The following is a 23769-nucleotide window of genomic DNA, read 5'->3' on the forward strand; positions in this document are numbered from 1 at the left end:
GGTATATATACCTCTGCTGTTCCACAATAAAGCAGCTCCCGCTACCTTGGGTGCCCACTACCTTGAGTTTCCGCTCAGTTCCCGCTTCAACCTTCATAAGTTGCTTGCCACCTCCCGGTTATTTTGCCCAGCCGGACTGTGGCAATATATACTATAGTTTGATATATATATATATATATATATATATATATATATATATACACACACATATATATATACACACACATATATATATATATACACATATACATACACATACATTGTGGAATGGTTAAACCATGCTATTTAACATGTGTATTATTTCACATATTTTTTTCTGTGATAAGCACACCTAAAATCTACTCCTTGCAATTTCATTATAGAAAACATGTTTATTAACTAGTCACCATGAAGTATGATATGAACTTATTCTTCCTGTCTAACTGAAATCCTGTGTACTTCACCAACTTCTTCTCCCATATCCCTTCCCCTCAGCCTCTGGGAACCATCATCTAAAAAGTTCAAACTAATACATTATTCTTTAATCAGTAAATTTTCCAACTTTTAACCATTTTAGATAATATCTACATTAGTAATGCTAGTTATTGCTAAAGTGTTAGTGAACTCACGTGGAAATCTTTAAATGTAGCAATAAAGCTCTGAAAAACATACGAGATGATATTAAACCTCTTGCCTGCCTGCTTTATATACATTTTTAACTACAAATTCATTTTAAATTATCATTGGCCCTTCTTACAGAGATAAGAAACTTATTTTGATGAATAAATGTGAACTTAAATTTGAGAATAAACAATAGCCTATGTGTCTGCAGTCTGCCACAAGAATTACGTAAAGAACCTCATCAAGATAGGTATTAAGTGCAAAGATCATAAGCAATTTAAGGATTTGGTTCTTGCCTTTAAAGTGTCCTCTAGATGGAAATCAAAGAGATCTATAAAATCGTGGTCCTGCCTGTTTCTCGAGGTTTCTAGGAGGGGGTTTTGCACATTGTAGATACCTTACACACTTACGCATGTTTTCAAGGCAATTCAGGAAAACAAGCATGACATGACACAGAGTTTATCACAAGTTGATAGAAATATGGGGAATTAATCTTCTTTTGGTTTTGGTTTATTAAAAACAAACTCATTTTTAGGAGGAATGTATGCGAGGGGAAGAATGCATTAAACGAAGGAAACACAACTTCATTCTTTTGCTTTTGATTTTTTTTTTATTTTGGTAGCAATTATTCAACCCAGGAGAGCTAACCACTGAATTACATCCCCAGCCCATTTGCTTTTGCTTTGGGTAATCATCTTTTCATTGGCTGAAGAGTTAATTAACAATCGAAACCCCACAGTTTTCTTATCTAATGACCAAGGTTAAGAAATACAAGGTCAAGATGAATAGACAATATGCTGTCCCTAATGCCCAGCTTTGCAGAGGAATAGTATTGTGTTCAAATGTCTGCTTCACAGCTTGCTCTGATGACCTCCAAGGAGTCACTTAACCTTGCCAAGTCATTCTCTGCATATCTAGAAATGGGACTAAGAGAACATCTGTGACTCTCCCACAGATCCTTAAGAACCAGTCAAAAGACCTCAATAGGAAGCATTAGAGGCCAATGCCTTTAAAAGGTTCGAATGATCTGGTTATCAAAATATCAAATTAAAGCAATGACAAGGTTTTATTTTAGATTAATAGGACAAAAAGAAATTAGAAAGCTGGATAATCCCACTGTGGCTGAGATGAGTATTTAGGGAAGCTTAGGCTGCTGCAGGGCCCTGGCCCGATTCCGGGCAGCCATTCTAGGGAACAGTGGGTTTGCTTCCATCAGAACACTTATGCTGCTGCTCAATTGCCTGGTGAAAAATCCCAGATATGTATCTCACAGGAATTCCCACCCTCAGGTCTTTGAAAGGCTTGCATTAGGGTGGGCACTGCTCTGCCACCCCTGGGGAGTGGCATGGTAAACTGAGGCACAGGCACCTAATGCAGCATTAGCCAACTGTTGGAAGTAATCCACTCGTGCACACAGAACAACACATAAGGATTTTTAAAACAGTGTTGCATGAATAAAGAAGTAAAATGAGACAAGCAAATCATGCACATGGCTGGGCACAGTGGTACATGCTTGTAATCCTAGCAGTTCAGGAGGATCACGAGTTCAAAACCAGCCTCAGCAAAACCTGGGTGCTAAGCAACTCAGTGAGACCCTGTCTGTAAATAAAATACAAAATAGAGCTGGGGTGTGGATCAGTGATCCCAAGTTCAATCCCCAGTAACAAAAAAAAATCACCCACACATCAGTTAGAATGAAGGCAGGCATAACAGCAGCACACATTTTGCACATCTGTGCAGATAAATGTATGCACTACACATTAGAATTACATCTCATGGTGCTGGGATATAAGCAAGAGAGAAAGGGAAAGAAAAGAAAGTAAGACTTTGTTCTTGGATGAGACAAGTGACAATAATAATATGCTATTAATAGTAGAACATTTGAGCTCCAAGTCGGGAAAAGCACTGTGATTATGCAATACTATTTTATAAAGTAAATGCAGCCATATATGAAAAACACTTAGTGTAATGTGTAGCACAAAGTAAATGCTAGAAGAATGAACATTAGCTCATGTTTCCCTTTTTCTGAAAATTAAAAAATAGTCAAATAAAATACACATGAAGTCAGAAACAGGGCTGTCACTTATGCATTCTACAAACATTACCAAGACACTTACTTTTTTGAGCTTCTAGGATCTCATATTTACAAAGGTGGTTAGACTCATTGTAAGGCATGGTTATTGCAAGAATTATTAGATAATAAATGTAAAATGTCTATGTTCATGTTTTATGTTCCTCTCCCTTCACTCTAATGAGGCCCATGGTGTTGGCATGATCTGTAGAGTGTGGCACTACCTCTCCCAACTCCTGGTTTCAAGAGGCTGCCTTTACCCTGTGCTGCCACAGTTGTTCTTCCCAGAACAGTCATGAGACACTGAGTTCCCTCTGTTCAAAACTACAGAAAATCCCTACGTCTTTGGGGATGATCATTTCATCTGACCCTTTCTTCATCTTATTCAGTTGTGTTGTACCTTTCTAAAGGAGATCTGTACATAAGCAAGCAAACATGCTAATCCCTGCTATTGACTGTATTTTTACCTGTTTTTCTCTGAGTTCTATTTTCTTTATGTTGTCTTTTATTTGTGTGATTTTTTTGTGTGTGTCTTTTAGCACACTCCAACCAGCATCTTCAAGGGTAGCCTGCAGGAACTGGTTTACCATGTCTAATTCAAACATTCATTCCCCAACAAAATCAATTGAACAAGCACCAAAGGACAAGTGTGGACAAGGGCTGGCTTGTGAAGGTGATCTCCAGCCAGAAGGTGGCACTATTGCAAAGCCAATGCTGACCAAAGAAACTGGTTTTGATCTACGTTTTCTAGAATTTGATCAGACACACGTACGTGCACACGCACAAACAAAATAGATGTTGGATCAAAGTTTATATGGATGAAAGAACCAACAAATGTATATTTCTATCGATGGTAACTACAGTGAAATTATAATGTAAAACTGAACATGTATTTTAAAAGTTTGACATCATGACGGCATGCTTCCCCATAAAATGTTTTAGTAGCAGCTGTATTTCTCACTGAGTAGAACTACTTAACTTTCCTTCATGTAAAAAATCTTCCAATTAATTTCACTGGTGAGATTTGCTGATTGACTTTTGTCCTAAGCATCTTGCCAGTTGATTAAATATTCCAGAAGAGGCATTTAAGTTTCTACCCTGCAGCAGAATCCAATTTGTCACTGGATTACTGTGATGTATGGCTGAACTTCTGCTTTACATTGTTAACCAATTTGCAAATATAAGTGTGGACACATTAATTTTCCTACCATTTCTTTCCACATATCAGTTTTCTTTTAGGGATCAAAAAAAATATCTTAAAGGGTCATTTTGAACTGCTGCTCAAAATTTTGTTTTTTGAATTAAATTGAAATTCTTATCAGTCTGTATGCCACTTTACTTATTCTTTCCAAAGTCTTTCTTAACTAGCCTAACTGTTCACTGAATTATAAGCAGACTGCATGGTTTTCCACTCCAGTAACCCCTTCCAATCTCAAGTACATGAGTAGGTGGAACTGACATTTATTGAGCATCTATTACACACCGGGTTTATATTGTGAGGGAGGCACAGTAATCACTTTTTTTAAACAAATTAAGTTAATTTAACCAAAGTACGACCCCAGTCGGCAACAGGCCATCCTGGATTGGGCATCCCTGGATTTGGGATATTCCAGTCCATCATATCACCTTTCTGTGCATTCTGCCCATTCTTTCTTTGTACTGGTTTGTAGGCCAAGAATTACTAATAACTAGATGATCCAAATAAAATTAGAGAGTGTGGAAAAAATGAAAAGGATAGAATTTAATTCAGACTATGATGCCTGTACAGTAGATGCATGCAGGAGTTTTTCAGCCAGAAATTCCGTGGAGCAAACAACCAGTCTGGGATCCAAAGGTTGGAGAAGGAAGTTTGGTCTTAGTCTCTTTATAATGGTCATCCTCATGGTTGAGACAAAAGAAAGGAAACTAATCAGCCTGGCTGAGCAGTATATTTAGTTCCTGCCCCCAAATTCCTCACATGGTATGACACCATCCATGAAACTAGGAGTTTCTTAAGAAAAGGGACATTCTTGCTCCCTGCTGTGTCTATAGGATCATTTGGCATACAGTAGATGGCCTATGAACATTTGTTGAATGATCTGATACTCCAAAAACTCTAAAGGAGATGTTTAGGATGCTGCACAACTGCAGTGATGACAGAGAAAATTGAGGATCTGAGCTTCCTTTCCAATCTTATTATTAATAACTGTTTATTGAGCACTTACTATATACCAAGTACTATCTTAGTGCTTTATGTGCAGCATTTTATTTAGGGTAGGGCATTTCCTATGGCCCTAGATTCCCTGCTAGAGGAGAGTAATGATGACAATATGGATTCATTCAGTCTTGGTAAGCTCTAAAAGTCAAACAAGTGTGGTACTGCACACTCCTCCAGCTCTGAAACTACTGCCATTGCAAAATTCACCTCTCTTTGACATATGAAACAATTTCTACTTTCTACCAGAGCACAAACTTTCCTATCTTCAAAACTGGATTCAGTCATCCTTTCTCCAAGTGAATATACCTAACTCCAGTAATTACTATTTCTCCACTATTTAATAAGGGAACAAATGAAAATCTTACTTACAATTTCTACATTGTATCTATTTATTTTAACTCAAACTTTGTTCTATAGAATGAACTTTGGTGACCTGAGCCCTTATCTCTTCCTCCAGTAGTCAATGATTTGCTTATTTGTGCTGGGCACCTTCACGAAGGAGCTTGCAGCAACAAGTGTGTAAAATGAACAAGCACGAGAAAGAATTTTTAAAAATGCAAGTGTCAAAAGGCAATACAAGAGAGAATAGAATACAAAATGAAGTCAATTTTAAGTAATTTGGAAAGGAAGGACATACTTAAGATATTTGAGCAGGGGATGAAGGAAGTGAGGAAGAAAGTAGTGGGAACCCTGGAGGAGAACATTCCAGGCCCCAAGGAATACACTTAGTCAGTGCAGCACAGTGGCTGTGCTAGGGCTGCAGCAGAGTAAAGTTAGATGCTAGTGGTCAGTAGTAGGGGAAGGGGCAGAGGCACACTCAAACGCTCCTAAGCACGTCATCTTTATTTGAACAATGTGAGCAGCTTTCAGAAAGTCTCAGCAGGTAAGCAACAGAATTTGAATTGCTTTGCAACAGGATCATTCTGGCTTCTGTGTGATGATAGAAAAGTGGGCAAAGACTAACTCAGGGAGGTCAGCCAGGAGGTGCAGTAAATCCCACTATTGTTCATGAAAATCTCATGGTTGTCCCAAGGGAAGAGGATACAAGTGACTCTCGTTATTCATGGGTTCCATATTTGCAAGTTTACCCACTCCTTAAAATTTACTTGTAACTTCAAATCATTACTCCAGGTAAAGAAAAATTCAAGTTGCCCAATAGACAAGTTTCTCAATGAGGTCAACCAAGGGAACACTATCATCTTGTCTCAGCTTTCATAAGATTAACAGGTGTCCTTTGGGAATTGTGGTCACTGATGTGGATTTTTTTTGGGGGGGGGGAGGTTTGCATTTTTGTGTGCTTTTTTATAGGTAATTTTGATGTTAAAATGCCCACACTCCTCATTATGTGCTAAAGTGCTGTCTGGTGTTCTCAAACACAAGATGATAATGCACCTTGTAGAGAAAATACTCTCATTAGATAAGCTTCATTCAGGCACAAGTGTTAGTGCTGTTGGCCATGAAGTCAATGTTAATGAATCAACAATAGGGCAGTCCCAGAAAAAAAGATGAGGGAATTTGTTAATTTGTATGTAAAACCAATCCAGAAAGTAATAAAGTTAACATGTACAGTGTGTGATAAGATATGAAAAAGAGGCCAAAATGGCAGATCAATGAAATAACTGTTGGTTAAAAGACACAGTATACAGTATTGTTTTGAGGCACAAAGCAAAAAAAAAAAAAAAAAAATCATGTTACCCAGTGTGAGGACAACGGTCAACGCTTCTCAGCTAGCCCTGGCTGGCTGGCTTGCTTGTTGCAAAAGGCCATAGAGCAGGACAATTGTTCAGCCTGTGGGTGGGGCAAGTCTGCAGATCAGGAGACAGAGGAAGACTTAAAGTTAGCTAGCGGTCCTGGAGAGGCCACTCACACAGAGTGACATGCTGGAAGCACCTGGGTTGGCAAGGATTGGCCTATGGAGCTGCCATCCAGAGTGTTGGCCTCCAAAGTGCCCAGTAGGGCTGATCAGGACAACATGACTGGGCAGCCCACCATCGTTCCTCCTGCATGTCATTCTCCCTTGCTGCCTGTCCATCAACCATCCCGAGAAGCAGGAAATGTGGACCGCGTTTTCTCTGCCCAGGTTCCAGGACATAGACTAAGGAAAGATGGAGGATGTGAGGGGCCTTCACACTTCACCTCATCCCTTCTACCTATTGCAATATACAAAGCAACCACATCTGGATTCTTCCAAACAACTTTTAATTTCTCGGTGTCTTCCTTAGTCCTGAGGAACAAAAAGCTGCCATTGGATACATCCCAGGATAATGGTTGCTTTCATTTCTATTTCCCCAATATAAAAATAGAGATATCAAGAATATCTACTGAGAATTTTTTTAAAAAGTGTTGTGTGAAAGAAAGTTTTTTTAAAAAACATGAGATTTGTATGAAACACAAATTGGTATGAATATACTTTGTATACAACCAGAAATAAGTGGTGCTCTATATGTGTAATAAGAATTTCAATGCATTCTGCTGTCATATATTTAAAATAAAAACCATGAGACTGACTTGTTTTACAAAGATGTTGGCAAATAGTGTTTTAGCTAATAAAAACATTGTGACCACAGACATATAGCAAACTGATCCTGTACTCCCTAACTTTGGAGCTAGGGTTTAGTATTTGCTGATCTAGTGTTTGTTGTGACCTTACAGATCATAACTTCTATGAAGAGCAAGAATCAACTCTGCATTCCCGTCATGTTGAACTCAGCATGCCCATGCTTTGATTATGGAAGTGGAAGCAGAAGGAACATATTTTGAGTCCAGGTGAAGCTTTCAAAGCCATCATATCATCCAACATGCCCCTTTTTTCTCTTGGCCACATGGTCAGTGGTCATGTACTTGTCTACAGCTGATCCACAAGCCAGGGCCTGAACATACGATGTCAAGGAACAATGCAATGATTACTGTGCCAGAAAAGATGGAGGGCTGTGAAGCACTGAGATCTAGGAGGTCACTTGAACTAAAGGTCGACCTCGCCGGTCCTGACAAAGGAGGATCCTCTCCAACTCAGACAACACACCAACTGGCCTGGATGAAGAAGGCTGCTGTGGAGGTGATGAGAAGCAATCAGATTCTGGGTATTTTGAAGACTGAGCCAACACATTTTGCTGATAGATTTAATGTAGGACCAGAGAGTGAGGAGACAAAATTTTTGGCCTTGAACAACTAGAAACATAACATTTCTGTTAACTGACAAGTGCTGAAAGAAGAGCAGACTGGAGAAGTTGCACAGTTAAGTTTGTAGCACGGAAAGTTTAAGATTTCCATCCAGTATATGCGAGTGGAGATACCAGACAAGCAGCTGGAGTTTCAGGAGGTCCAACTGGAGGTTCCAATTTTGGAATCTTCAGGAAGTCAATGTCACTTAAGGCCATGCAATAAAATATCATCATCTAGGGAGCTAAGTGTAGGTAGACTGAGTTCTATAGCAAGCAGACATCAGAGGGCAGAAGAAAAGGAGGAGCTAGTAGAGGACACTGAAGCAGGGGAACAGGTGGACAATCAGCAGAGCACTGTCCTGAAACCCAAAGAAAATCTTTTAAGAAACATTCATTTTCCAGTTTTGGGGTAGGTGGAGTCTAATCCTGGGCTTCTGGGAAAGATTGGAGGAGGTTAATTGGAGACAACCGATGGCAGAAAATTGGCAGATCTTAAAATTGTGCCAGCTGGGAAGGGAGCCATGTTCCCAGGGTCCAGAGTCTGTATCACACGGCAGAGCAGAGAAGGATGGATTTGAAGCTGAAAGGCAATAAATTGATAACTGGCACACTACCCAATGGAATAAGAAGATCTTAAAGAAACTTTCCAGTTTTAATTTTCTCTACTAAAAAGCAATCTTAGGAATGAGTTCAGCACATAGTATGGTTGAGCTTAGCATTTCCCAAGCTTCCCTGATGGTAAGAAACACTGGGCTTTTATTTAAAATATATATTGTAGACCTCCATGAGAGATTCAGAGTCAGTAGGTCTGGAAGAACACTGTATTATTATAAGAACACTTGGGTGATTAAGATCTTTGGACAAGATTTGAGACACTGGCTGAGGAAACTTTTTGCCCAGTTTTTAAGTGATAACAGCTTCCTGATTTTAATATGTACACTGGGTATATATCTTATCTACCTCAAGGAAACAACTTTATAAGTTCTCTTTACTATGTCTAAACTGATTTAACAAAAAAAATATTTCTTGCAAACTTAATAGTACTTTTTAAAAAATCACCAGTTTGTCTGTATTTTTAAGTCTTGAGGTAGTGGAATGCTGATAATGACTGGTTTGGTTTATTGCATCTCTACCACATAGTCTCCTTATAATAATAGTAATGATGTTTTGCCACTGCTTCTCACTTGTCTCTTATAAAACCCTCAAATTTATAGTTGAGGAAACAGAGATCTTGTTAAAGGTCAATTAGTTAATTAGAAGCAGAACGAAACACAGAAGACAAGATCCTTTAACTTGTGACTGCCTGCCTTCCTACCATATTCTCTGCCTCTCTTGCTCAATTCAGGGTGCTTGGGGGTCATCATTTGAATCAACTTATGACTGGAAACCTAAACCTAACTGGTTTTTCTGGCACCCCAAGTGTGGGAGATGATTAGGAATTATGAAATCCAACACAGGTGCTAGAAATGACTTCAGACAGGCAGGTGCTGGCCTGAGCCCATGGAGACACCCAGTGCTCTCTGGGGTGCTTTGTGCAGTGAAGCCACATAGGGCAGGAACTACACCTTGAACAATTCCTTCATTGTACTATTTAATGTTCATCATCAACATAGGAATTTATTATTAGAAAACTCGGAGAGAGTATGGTTTTGTTGATTAACACACGTCAGAAATTGGGGTGAAACAGAATAAATGCAGTGCTACAGTTGAGATCTTAACTTCCCCAAAAGGCTGGATCCCCTTTACCTTGTGTGGTGTTACTGGGAGGTATGGCACCTTTAGGAGGCAGGGCCTAGTGGGAGTCCTGAGGTCATGGGGATCTGCAGGGGATGGCGGGACCCCAGCCCTGTCTTCCTTTGCTTCCAGGCCATGAAGTAACTAGTGTGACTCTGCCAAATGCTCCTGCTATGATGTGCCACCATAACAACTAAAGCAGTGTGTCCCACCAATAATCAGGGTTTGAAATCTTGAACCCATGAGCCAAACTAAACCTTTTCTCTTTATAAATTTGCTCTTTATAAACTTTTTCTGTCTATAAATTCATGCCTATAATCCCAACAGCTCAGCAGGCTGAGGCAGGAGGTTTACAAATTCAAGGCAAGTCTCAGCAACTTAGTGAGGCCCTAAGCAAATTATCCAGACCCTGTCTCAAAATAAAATATGTGGCTCAGGGGATGTGGCTCAGGTTAAGCACCTTGGGATTAAATCCCCAATACTGAAAAAAAAATTACTCTCAGGTATTTGTTATAGTAAGGGAAAGCTGACAAAATGCCCTGTTAGAGTTATTTTGTTTGTTTTTGTACTGGGAATTGAATCCAGATGCACTTTACTACAGAGTTATATTCCCAGTCCTGTTCTTATTTTTTTTTTTTTATTTTGAGGAAGCCTCACTAAATTGCTGAGGTTGACTTCAAACTTGAGATCCTCCCGACTCAGCCTCCTCAGCTGCTAAAATACAGATATGCACCATTTGTGTTAAAACTCTTTTAAGTCAGAAAAAATTCCAAAGAAATTCAAGTTAGAGTGTTTTATATTAGGATACAAGGAGTCACATTTCAGTCCAAAAGCTGAGGCTCTGTGCCCTGGGCTTTTCTTCATAGAGCCATAGAGTAGACCTGGAAAAACAGAGGTTCTAAGGCCTCACGAAACCCTGGAAATTTAGCTTCCAGGAAAATCACTCCAAGCCTCCACCATAAAGCATATACCTCTCTGCATCTTTCTATTTTCCTCTAGCCAGGAGACTATGCCTAGTCAATCACCTACTGTCTAAACATAGGTGGCTTACAGCCTTTCTTCCTTTAAGGAGAGACCATAGATTGAATTTTTCTAAGGTGGGGAATGGAACACACATAAGCCACCCATTCACAAGACAAGACCTCTAGTCTTAAAGACATCATTGAACAAAAACCCCTATGCTGTCTGTTGGAACACTCTGGAGAGGGAGGACATACACTTCATATTACAGACACTTGAGCAGAAGTTCAAATCTACTGGACTTTGAAAAATTGAAGATAATAAAAAAATGGGAAAAAAACACCTTTTATAAAGAAGCACAGGGTAGAAAGATGAAGCCTAGATGTTGATACTAGTTAGAATTTGAAGGACAAAAAGGCAGAAGCTAACCAGCAAGTGTCAGGGTGGATGCCTGTGCGAGTCAGGAAGCAGCTTGCCGTCAGTGTTAATGAAGTCACCAGAGCCTTGGAAAGGCGGAAACTGCTCTTGGTTCTGGTGTGTAAGTCGGTCAAGTCTGTCAAGCCTGCCATCATCGCCTCACACTTGATTCAGTTAAGTGTAAACAGAATTGTTCTTGCCTGTCAGATTCCCAGTCTCAGTGAGACACTCCACGGTGTCATTGGCTTAAAATGTGTGCTAGCAGTGGGGTTCAAAAAAAAAACACCACTGACTTTGTGGACAAAGTAAGAGCTATCATTCCCAGAGTGACCAGTTTAATTGTACCTTGGCTTCAAAACAGAATTGAAGATTCCTGAGACAATTTAGAGACTGAATCTTTGGGAAGCCAAGATAAAGAGACTTTGGAAACTTCATTTGAAGACCTCTCAAAGCACAAGAGAAAACTTAAAGGTCAGCAGGTCTCTGTAGCATTACAGCTTCTTAAAATAAAGAAACTGATTCCCAACCCTAATAAGATAAGGAAACCACCCCAAAGTAAAAATACTACTTCAAAATAATCTTGTATAAACTTTTCATTTCAAGCAATCTATAAAAGGACACCTCGTAAAGAAGCCTTGAAACAAATAAAGTGAAATATACATATATATTGAAAAGACAATGATATATCCAAACATATTAATAGTATCATGATTAAAAAACAAAGAATAATAATTCTGTGTACTAATATTAATCAGGAAGTATTGAAAAGTCAAAAATACAGAATAGAGAGAGCATACTATGCTTTTTCAATATACTATACTACCATTTGTGTGAAAAGGGAATAGGAAAGATATAAATATGTGCATATTATAGATAGACAGGTAGATAGATAGATAAGTATGCATATTTTTATATACATAAGATCTTTCTGGAAGAATACACAATTTAAAGGAGTCTAAAAATTTTTACATTCTTCAAATTGAGATGTCTGTTGGGCATTCCTGTCTTCCTGTATTGCACTAGCAAGAATAATGCTGTTCTGTTTTCCTAACACATTTCTCATCTCACATATAAGAACACTAAAACAACAGAATTGGTAATAACCAAGTGGCATGAAAACTGGAAAGTTAAAATAAGTTAAGCAAACATACAAAGATTAACTTTGAGAACTTACTCTGAGTAGGAGGCAGCATGAGAAGTTAGTGAGCATTATGGAGCACTAATCTTTACCCAGGAAGGACACGGTGTACAGCTCAATGTAATTCACGATGCACTTAGGTCCTAGGTACACAGCTAGAAAGCTCTGACTCTCAGACAACCTGCCTTATTTGCTGTACTGTTTCACTATAAGGCAATTTGTGAGTATTTGCCCCTCACTGTCTGACTTGCAGTTCAGACAAGGATACTGACCACAGAAGGAGATACACTTCCTGTTGTAGATATGACATTATCAATGTTTCACTAGAGCGAAAACAAACAGAACATCAGTGAGGGTGTGGTAGTAATCAGGGCTGTTCAAATATCCTGCTTATTGTTCTTGCCACAGACTCTATATATGTATCTACCCAAAGTTCACATGTTGAATCCCAGTCCCCAGAGATGGTTTTTGAAGGTGTAAGGGAACTAGGTCATGATGAGATGGGAGTCCTCAGGAAAGAAATTAGTGCCTTGGAAAAGAGGCCTCAGAGACTTCCCTTGCCCTCCCCCCTTATTTTACTCAGTGAAAAAAGATGGCCATGTGTGAACCACAAAGTAGCCCCTCACAGGACACTGAGTTTGCCCACAACTTGATCTTGGATTTCCCAGGTTCCATCCTGGAAGAAATAAAATAATTTATCTATAAGTCATCTGAGCACAAGAAGATTGACCATTCCTTTGCACATGGCCCCTTCTCTGTCCTGGAGAACATCTTTAAAATTCTCTTATATTAACTAACAATAGAGTAACACCACTTTGAAATTGATTAAATTGCTTCTCAATCTTTTATCTAAGATCAAGAATAAATTGATTCAAGACTTTTTCTTCCTTCTGACTTTCAAAGAAATTTACACCATGGGAAACTATCACCATAATCTCGTTTTTCTGCTCCCTTAAACTTGGACTTGGCCAAAGGACTTGCTTTGGTCAACAGAATAAGAGCAGAAATAATTGAAACTCTAACAGCTAGTGCATGCTTCCCCACATTCTTGTTTCCCCTGCCACGGTGACCAACTACAATGGGTAGTGCCTCCTCTTTCAACCTGGATCTAAGAGCAAAAATAAGCGGGAGCAGCATCCCATGTGCCCCTAGAGTAAAAATGTAGCACAAGTGAGAAATGTCATTTATATCACAGAAACTTGGCTTCTGTGCTGTCATGGCATAGCCTGGACTATCTTGATTGAGCAGAAGTTTGAAGCAATTATTTACTGGGGAGGCAGTGAAGCCACTGGAGAAGGCCACAGAGAGGGTCTTGTGCTCATAATGTCTGGGCTGCACACAGAGAGAAGCCTAGTACTAAGCCCTCCTCCTGCTTGTCCTGGGGCATACCATCTGCCTTAAACAAATAATCAGATAATCACCTGCTACATTCTTTTTTAATGTCTTTAAATCTCCAGGCACTAATAACCTCTGGAAATAAAATTATTTTTCTGCCCACTTTCTACTGGTTCCGCAAAGAGGTAAACCTTCCATCCCAGGGACAGCAGGTTGTGAGGGGAGGGGATAAAGAGCAGCTTTGGATCCAAAGAGAGAATGAATGGTGCAAGACTTTCACTGTGGTCTATGACTTGTTTACCTCCATTAAATACAGTCTTTAAAATTAAATACATTTGACCACTCCAAGTATTCATTTCTTTCCAAAGGCATCTAATTTTTTCTGCATGAAAAACACATACTTCTCCTACATATGTAACATTGGCTCTATTTCTTGTATGACCCTGGCCCTACTATGCTGAAAGAACACTGTCCCTTCTCTGTCCTGGGGCACATCTTTAAAATTCTCTTAGATTAACTGACAATAAAGTACACCATTTTGAAATTGATTTAATTGCTTCCCAATCTTTTGTCTAAGATCAAGGACAAAATTGATTCAAGATTCTTCTCTTTTTTGACTACAAAGAAATTTACACCATGGGAAACTGTCACCAGGGGGTCACTGATGCAAGCAAGCTGAGGATGCTGTTCCAGCTCCTGCAGCACTCAGTCCTCTATCCAGAAGTGGGGAGCCTGAGCCCTGAGCCACATGGCTGTAGGACCCACCTGCACATCTAGCAGCTGATTGCTTATGACATGCTGCCTCCATTGGTGGATCTGCTAGACACCCCAGAAGGAGGGTCTGTTAGACAGCCCAGAAGGAGGCTGTCTAGGTGGTGGCTAACATCACAATAGGTTCACTTTGGACTAACAGTTGTTCCAGCTTGTCCAATCTGGAGTCTTAGAGCCACTGGCAAAGCTGCTCACTATCCCGATGTTAAAATTTTTCTAGTATCCTCAATGTTCTCTCTTATGTCACCAGATGGCAGAGAAACTGTTTGAGAAGGAAAACTTTGTTTTCAAATAGCAGAACTCAGTGGGATTAATAGAATTGAGGATTTACAATTTCATGAGAACCATCAGGTTGGTCAGACTGCTCTGAATATCCTCAAGAAACATTGCTAAGAAGATGATGGAACTATTTTACCAATCAAGGACCAAGAATGAATTCATAAAGTGCTTAAGAACAAAATAATAGATTTCTACAACCTCTAAGCCAATAACCAAACATCAAAGGATAACTTCTTTAAGAATCAGAAATCCTATATCTTAGTATATCACAAACGTAAAACTTTAAAAACTTAAAAAAATGTTCAACACTAAATAAAAAGAAAAAAGGGCTCTCCATTATTACCTTTCCACACAAATTGAGGCCCAGAGAATTTTTTTGTCTAAAATCATAAGCCCAAACAGCCAGGACTGAAGTTCAGGTTCCTGGTCTCCCAAAACCAGGTCTCCTATTTCCCAACACTGATATCCTCAAGTGGATAGACAATGGGTGGCTATTGACCACTGCCTTGCCCTATCAGTCTGTGACCTCTACAATTTTAATTTTCCAGAATTTCTCTCCACTTTCCTTATAATTGTTCAGTTGTCTGACTTCCCATTTGTAAGCCCTCTCAGCTCATAGACTGTATCAGCTAGTTATACCTCAAGTCAGTATACTTGTTTACAAATATAGTAGTGCCTAAAACCATAGATAGTACCTAACTCTAGATAATGCACTGATAACCAAGACTGCTATCAAGTAACTGTTATGAAGGTAAGATGTGCAGTCTAGATACACTGGATGAAGAGATGATTCATAGTCCAGGCATGATGAATCAAAATGACAAGAGATTCCATCTGGTTTCATCAAAAAGATGTGCAATTTAAAACTGAAGAGTTGTTAATTTCTAGATTTCTCCACTTATTATTTTTGGGCTGCAGCTGACTGTAGGTAACTGGAACTATGAAAAGTGAAACCATAGAGAAGGGGAGACTACTGTATTCCGAAGACCAATTATTGGCTCAGAAACAGGGATAGTAAGTGGGGACCTCCGTGAAATTAGCTATTATCAGCTACTAGAACAAGCTATTTTGCTCAAAAGTGAGAGAATGTAGCAAATAAATTTCTTAATGGTAGCAATGATATCTAATTCCTATCTGGCTTTGGAGTAAATGATTGCCACATAGGAAATGGGCAATTAAAATGTGCTGACACATACTAAGAATTTACTAGTAGTCTTCATTTTGATGTCTCCAGAGATGGATATCCCTGAAATCAAGGTTTTCCAGCCTTTCCTACATCACGATACTCATAGAAAATGAGAATATTTGTATGGCACACTGAAGAAAATGAGTGAGCTCCTTAGTGCCTCTGGCAATCAATCTGGAAGGTCCATAGTCAAACTCTGAAGATTCCCCGGGACTGAGAGGATAAATCCGATCGGGAAGCTTTGCTTTAGACTACAGTGCATTGAGACTTCTTAGGTATACTGTATACATTTATACATACATATGGGAATGTGTGTATATTTTATGTACAGAATTTTACTCTGGCTCCTCCACAAAGCAGATATCAAGACAGAATTAGACAAGCAAAGATTCTCTGTTGGGGAAGAAGTTATACAAGAGGAAATAGTCAAAGGTTTGCAAAAGTCTGACAGAGGTAGCAAGCTGTGATGCAAGTCGGACCTTGAACAAAAAGGAGAGGGAAAGAAGACTAAGTAGTAGTGTCCCAAACAACCATGCAGTAGGGAAGGCTTGGCAAATCCACTGGAGAGTTCTGGAATTTAAGACAGCCATCAGAGAAATTCTCTGTCTCCCAGAAATTGACACTCTCCAGTATTCCTATTGCAATCAGTCAGAGGCTGGGAACTACCTGTGAGAGTCCTTGCTGTAAATCTTGAGGACTGCAACAGCTGGAATATGCTGAATGCTTATATGACCCCTACAGTTTAGGGAATTTGATTTAATTCTCATTTTTAATTTTTTTTAATTTTGGAGATACATGACAGTAGAGTGTATGTATTTTTATAATTATACATATATTGACTATAACAATTCTCATTAGGATCCCATTCTTATGGTTGTACCTGAGATTGAGATTCACTGTGGTATATTCATATACGAACACAGGAAATTTATGTCTGATTCATTCCACTGTCGTATTCCTATTCCCCCTTTGCATTCATTCCCTTTGTCTAATCCATTGAACTTCTTTTCTTCCCTCACTCACTCACATCTTGTTGTATGTTAGCATCTGCATATCAGAACATTCAAATCTTTGGTTTTTTGAGATTGGCTTATTTCACTTAGTATGCCAGTCTCTAGATCCATCCATTTACTGGCAAAAGTCATAGTCAATTCTTTTTTATGGCTGAGTAACATTACATTGCATTTATATACCACATTTTCTTTATCCATTCATCTGCTAAGGGCACCTAGGTTGGTTCTATAACTTAGCTACTATAAGTTGAGCTGCTATAAATATCAATATAGCTCTGTCACTGTAGTATGATGACTTTAAATCCTTTGGGTATAAACCAAGGAGTGAGATAGCTTGGTCAAATGGTGGTTCCATTCCAAGTTTTCTGAGGAATATAATACCGCTTTCCATAATGGTTGCAGCAATTTGCAGTCCCACCAGCAATGTATGAATGTACCTTTTCCCCATATTCTTGCCAACATTTATTGTTGCTTGTATTCTTTATTGTTGCCATTCTGAAATCCCAGCATAGTTTTAATTTGCACTTCTCTAGTTACTAGAGATTTTGAACATTTTTTTCATATATTTGTTTGCTATTTGTATTTCTTTTGTGAAGTGTCTATTCAGTTCCTTTGCCCATTTATTAATTGGGCTATTTGTTTGATTTTGTTTGTTTGTTTGTTTTGGTGTTATATTTCCTAGAGATTAACACTTTATCTGAGGTGCAGGTGGCAAATAGTTTTCTCTCATTCTGTAGGCTCTCTCTTCACACTCTGAAGCATAATGATACCAGACCTTAAATTATACTACAGATGCTGGGCGTGGTGGTGCACACCTATCATCACAGCATCTGGGGAGGCTGAGGTAAGAGGATTATGAATTCAAAGCCAGTCTCAGCAACTTAGTGAAACCCTGTCTCTAAATAAAATGTAAAAAGAAAAAAAAGGGGGAAGGGGGCTGGAAATATGACTCAGTGGTTAAGCACCTCTGAGTTCAATTCCTGGTACCAAATAAATAAATAAAACTATGCAGCTATAGTAACAAAAGCAACATAATATTGGTATCAAAATAGACATAAAAGCCAATGGAACAGAATAAAAGGCACAGAGACAAACCCACATAAATACAGTTATCTCATACTAGACAAAAGTGCCATGAACATACATTAGAGAAAAGATGGCCTCTTCAACAAATGGTACTGGGAAAACTGGAAATCCATATATAACAGAATGAAATTTAATCCCTCTCTCTCACCCACACAAAACTCAACTCCAAGTGGATCAAGGACATGGGCATTAGACCAGAGACCTTGAGCCTACTAGAAGAAAATATAGGTCCAACTCTCCATCATGTCAGTTTAGGAACTGACTTCCTGAACAAGATTCCTAAAATGCATATAAAATCAAGAATCAATAAATGGGATGGTATCAAACTAAAAAGCTTCTTTACAGCAAAGGAAACAAGAGCATGAAGAAAGAGCCTACAGAATGATTTAAAAGTATTCTCTAAATGATATGGTGCAGCAATATTGCCTTTCACTATACCTATATATTGACTTGCAGCCTCAAGTGGGACAAGTGATGTGAAGGGGGGGGGGCATTGTCATCTGATTCATCACTTCCTGTTTTGGACAATGCTATGTGAGTTTTTGTGCACCCGGCCTGTTACTTGACTTTACATAGGGTGACTAACACCTTGGTCTATTAACTGTTTTGTCCCTTTCTCTCCTTCCTTCTCCTCCCATGTCTGAGCCTTGTTTTACTTATCTATATTTTCATTGTTTCTTTCCCATATTCAACGAACTGTCAAATTGTTAAGAAGCACAAACCTACTCAACATTTAAAAATTCTTCTTAGCTGAGAATGTCATTCAATCAAAGGAGAAAAACATGTAAACATGCATAAGGATATAACACCTTAGCTTGAAGATTAAGAATAAATGACTCTGTATTGAGTTAAAGCTATTCCAAGCTTTAAGGTCTTAAAGGTCTTATTTGGGACACTACTACTCAATCTTCTTTCCCTATCCTTTTTGCTCAAGGTCAGACTTGCATCACAGTTTGCTACCTCTGTCAGGTGATAAAAGTATCATCCTGCTCAGTCACATGCATTTGCTGGTGAGACTCTGAAGGCTGAGATAGACAGAGCCCAATGGACTAAACCTGAGAGATGACAAGAGGCAGAGCAAACCCCAGAATGGAGTTCTGACAGAGCCAGAAGAACTTGGGACTACACATGAGACACCAAGGTGCACTACACCCCAGTCACTGGGATGCCCATGACCCGACCTCTATGAATTGGTGTCTCACACCGTGATGAATTTAGACATCTGGATCAGGACAGAAACCTTAAGGCACAACCAAGACAGAAAGTATGAGACACAAATGTAGAGACCAAAATGAGCAACTAAGTGGATCCACTAATCACAGGTTTGTTCAAATATCTGTCGAGGGCCTACCATATTTTTAGGTATCTATCCTTTAGAAGTTAGCATCTAGAGAGGAGAGACACATAATTTAATACTCAAGCTTAAGTATTATGAAGATACACAAAACAGAGTTAAGAAGTTAGTAGGTAGTGAGTTGAGACTTCACAAAGACATTGAAACTCACAGACAGACCCAGATTGGTACAGATGAGCAGAAACTTAGACATAATAAAATATAAACACAAAGATGGAATCACTAAAACATCAAGATTTAGAAAAAAACTAGCCAGATATAGAGCCTCTGCACCATTTCCTTGTTATCTCTGGAGGGTGAAGTAAGAGTGGCAGACCTCCTCATCCTCTTTGGCCAACTGAGAGATCTTCTTCAAAGCCATCAACTATGAATAAACAAGTCTTTCAAAAAAATAAAATAGTGGTTTTTAAATTGTGGTACAAACTCACAAATAATTTCAATACAATAAATTAAACATCCTATCTACTCTTTTCTAAACTTACCTGCCAGTGTGCGTATGGTGGAAGGACAGATCTGTAAATCTTTTGCTTGTCTCATTTTATGGCTGGATCTCCCATATTTTAGAAAAAAAGACACAATTCCTAAATCATCTTATTCTGTACTGCCTACAGGTGTAATAGCCTTTGAAGCATCAAATAAAGATAATTTTAAAAAATATTGTCTGTAAAACTTTTAATCAAAGTCCAATACCCAGTTCTATGTACTTTTATATCAAGAATAAGTTTTAAGATCACAATTAGTAAAAGGCTCCAGTTTTTCAAAATTATCCCAGAATCTATGAGGGACAGCTGCCAGGAAATAAACACCAAAGCATAATGGCATATAGTGCTTTGCTGTGTTATCTTAAACTTTTCATTTGTCTCATTAAATCCACCTTTTCTCCAATTTAGGCAAAGGTTATAGCAAAAGATGACATTTATCATGAGTGGCTCATAAGAACGGGAGTGGCTGCGCTTGTGAATCTTGTTCATGTCACCTTTGAGGCAAGTTACATAATACTTCCATATCCTGGTGTTGCTAAAAGGTTATCTGTGGATGGTTTCAATTTTACAAGAGAAACAGCCATGGAAACCCTATCCTTGTAACTACAACAGACTTGTCATTAATCAAAGTATGTCTTATTCACATCATGCATCTTTTCAAAAGCTGCATTTAAAAAATATTGTTTTGTTCTATAATTTTTTTCTTTTGTTGTGTTGGGAATGAATGCATGGCATACACAAACTAGGCAGATACTCTACCATCTGTAACTTTTAATCAAAGCTGAATATTTATTCATGTTGTGAAGATGAACTTTGGAATCAAAATCTAATTTAATCAAGAAAAATGTTAAAACTTTGATCTCAGAAAATTTCTAAAAATTAAATATTAGATGTATTTTTGTCCAGAAATGATAAATGATCAATATGCCCAATATGTCCATTATAAATGGAAATCACATTAAAATTCTGTATAGAATGGAAATAAACTTTCAAGAAGAAAAAGTGATATAAAGTGTATGACTTTAAATGTATTTTATAAAAAACACAATGGTTGACATCAAAGAGTTATACTCAACCGGTTATATTTAAATGAGTAATATAAAGTTTCCTTAAAGAACGCCAGTATTTATGTCCATTATACTTTCTTAATCTTATGATGACAAAGTTATGTCAACTTACAATTGTACAACGGATAGTTTTTATAAAACATCTTTATGGGATACTTATAAAAAATAATAACTTGAAGACTATTACAGGAATATAATAAAAATTCTGCCACTTAGGTTTCATAATGAACATTCCTTATCCATTCAATGAGTGGAGAGTCATGCTTTCAGATGGTACAACATGGCGTGGAAGAAAATACTGGAGATAAGACTAGGAAACTACCTTTTCAAATAACTGGTTTTGTAACTCATGGTAGTCAGTTCAACTGTTCAGCTTTGTTTCCTCATCTGTAAAATGAAGGGACTAAACTTCAGTTCATTTCAAATCATGAGTCATTTCACTGATGTTATAGGTTGAATGTCTCTTTCTAGAGTTTTTCATTCTTTTTTTCCATCCTGCTCAAGTAATCTATTTTCTACAGGTAATGTAAACATAATTGGAAATAAGAAGAACATTAACTTTTCTTCTTTTCCTCTCAATCAGAGAGAATATGCATCTCTAACTCTTTGGAATGAATGAAGTTCAAGGAATTGGCCAAAACCACTGCACAGCCATTAGAATAATTTTTGAGAATTCATGGAAAGTCTCCTGAATTCTGGGCTTCCGAAACTGGCATACAAAGGAATTCTCTTTACCAGGCATTCTTATCCTGGAGTCCATGCACAGAATCTGAGGGGCTCAAAATTTGTGTAAGGGGCTGGGGCTTGGGTTGTACTTCAGTGGTAGAGGACTTGCCTAGCACTTGCGAGGCACTGGGCTCCATCCTCAGCACCCAAAATAAATAAATAAAACCAAGGTATTGTGTCCATCTACAACTAAAAAAAAAGAAAGAAAAACCTGCGTAGGAAAAAAAAAATCCTTCCTTTTCACCAAACTCATAATTGTTTCCTTTATAAGTGTAGACAATAACCATAACAATAGTAGCAGTAACTGTCACTCGAGTCACCAGGAAAAATCAGTTCATCTGTGTGGTTGTTATAGATATCTCATTTATGCTCACTTCACTATTTTGAAATTATGGTAGTTTACCAGACTTACAACTAGTCCGTTATGTAACGCAAAAAGCAGCACATATATAATCATACCACAATGCAAAACTACTGGAACAATACGACATTAATTTTAATAATTTTAACTCTATTTCAGTCCAACTTCTTTCCTTTGTCATTCGAGATTTCACTAAATGTAATAAAAACACTGCTCTGAGCCAGGCAGGTGACACAGGTCTATAATGCCAGCGACTGGGGAGGCTAAGGTAGCAGGATCCCAATTTCAAGGGCAGCCTGGGCAACTAAATAAGACCCTGTCTCAAAAGGGAGGGAAGGGCTGGGAAGTAGCTCAGTGCATCCCTGGGTTCAGTTGGGAGGGGGGGTGGTGTCCTATCTGAGAAGATAAGTCTCAGCTGCCAATTGCCAATCGGCTTTTTGGCACACAGAAAGCTTCAATTACCCTGAAATGCACACAAACACACAGATCATTAAAGGACTACTACTGCAGCAGTAAATGATTACCACTACAGTGAGTCTGAATCTGAAAAACTGTAAATTATGGCGCGATAATTAAGAGAAGAACCTTAAGGAACAATTAAGGACTTCAATTTAAAAAACCAAAAAACAAAACTTTCTCAGACGTCCCGGATGCCAACTGTAAGCGAGGAGGATAGGAGGGGCCCCTGTCAGGCTCCCGGTTCAGGCCACACAGCCCAAGAGCGGCCAGCAGCCCACTTCCTGTTGACTGAAACTACTGCCTATCCCCACCCTATTCGTCCCACCCCAACGCCCCACGAAAGCGGCACGAGCCTGGGAACACAACACCTTGACCACGAAATCTAAGACCTCTCTTTCAAAAAACGCGTGTTTGGGACTTGGCCGATATCGCGGGCCCGGCTGCTCGGGTGGCCCCAGGCGGGGGCCCTGCAGTGACCGCACGGAAAGTTTTCTCCACAACCTCAAGTTCGGAAACCACCGTCGGCCGCGTAGCCGGGCTCCCGCTCCTCCTGCCACGCGGCCCTGCCTCTCCCGCCTTCTTGCGGAGCGTTTCGATCCAGAACCTTCTGCTTAAAGGGCGGCGCTCCTAAACGTGCCAGCGGCGGGACTCCACAAAGGCGAGTTCGAGAACCGAACCCTCCAGCAGAGCGCCCAGACTCCGCCCCCTCCGCTGCAGCCCGGGCAACACTCCGGCCCGGCTCCGGAGCGCGGCGCCGTTAGCTTACGTAGCAGCGCCTGATTGGCCGCCCCGCTCTGGCGGGCCGGGATTGGCTGGCGGCGGAAAGGCCCCGCTCCTCGCCCCCGCCGCTGCCCCGCGGCCGCCCGGGTGTCCTCGCGTTGCTCGTCCGCGCGCAGCCTGGCAGTTTGCCTCTTCCTCGTCTGTCCTCCAGCCTGCGTCCATGGCCACCGCCGCGACCGAGGAGCCTTTCCCGTTTCACGGTCTCCTGCCGAAGAAAGAGACCGGGGCCACCTCCTTCCTGTGCCGCTACCCGGAGTATGACGGGCGGGGGGTGCTCATCGCCGTCCTGGACACGGGGGTCGACCCCGGGGCCCCGGGCATGCAGGTGAGGCAGCCCCCGGGGGCCCGGTGCGAGGGCGAGAGACGCGGGCGGGACACAGCCTCCCAGGCCGGAGCCCCGCTCTATGGCCGAGCCCGGGCCGGGGTGGGCAGCGCCGGGAGCTGGGCGCCGGGAGGAGGCAGAGGGCAGAGCCGGGCGCGGGGGCACCGGTGTCCACGCAGGGGACCGGCGGCGCCCAGGCACCGCGGGCGCGGGGTGGGCGAGGGCCCGGGCTGGGCCGAGTTCCCGGCCCAGACAAAAGCAGGCTGCCTG

The 23769-nt window shown here is 40.0% G+C and overlaps 1 protein-coding gene, 1 long non-coding RNA gene and 1 pseudogene across 6 annotated transcripts in view; 2 read left to right on the top strand and 1 right to left on the bottom strand.

The window, feature by feature from the left end:
• Positions 1-4116: 4116 nt before the first annotated feature.
• Positions 4117-23244, bottom strand: LOC144365212 (uncharacterized). Its single transcript, XR_013423513.1, has 2 exons — positions 12315-23244; positions 4117-8609 (listed from the first exon to the last, which is right to left on the bottom strand). It is a non-coding gene; the product is annotated as an uncharacterized LOC144365212 (long non-coding RNA).
• On the top strand, positions 8732-11718 carry LOC101957768 (ribonuclease P protein subunit p38-like; annotated as a pseudogene).
• Tpp2 (tripeptidyl peptidase 2) overlaps positions 23222-23769 on the top strand; it is a 67749-nt gene continuing 67201 nt past the window's right edge. For 3 of the 5 annotated variants that reach the window (XM_040281705.2, XM_078016308.1, XM_040281706.2), the window contains exon 1: positions 23222-23502. In XM_040281705.2, coding sequence (XP_040137639.2) covers positions 23338-23502 — 165 coding nt within the window. In that variant the 5' untranslated portion in view covers positions 23222-23337. The remainder of the gene's footprint in view (positions 23503-23769) is intronic. The other 2 variants (XM_005317006.5, XM_005317007.4) reach the window with 1 other exon arrangement.

Source organism: Ictidomys tridecemlineatus, chromosome 6 (assembly GCF_052094955.1).
Source record: "Ictidomys tridecemlineatus isolate mIctTri1 chromosome 6, mIctTri1.hap1, whole genome shotgun sequence".
NCBI lineage: Eukaryota > Metazoa > Chordata > Mammalia > Rodentia > Sciuridae > Ictidomys > Ictidomys tridecemlineatus.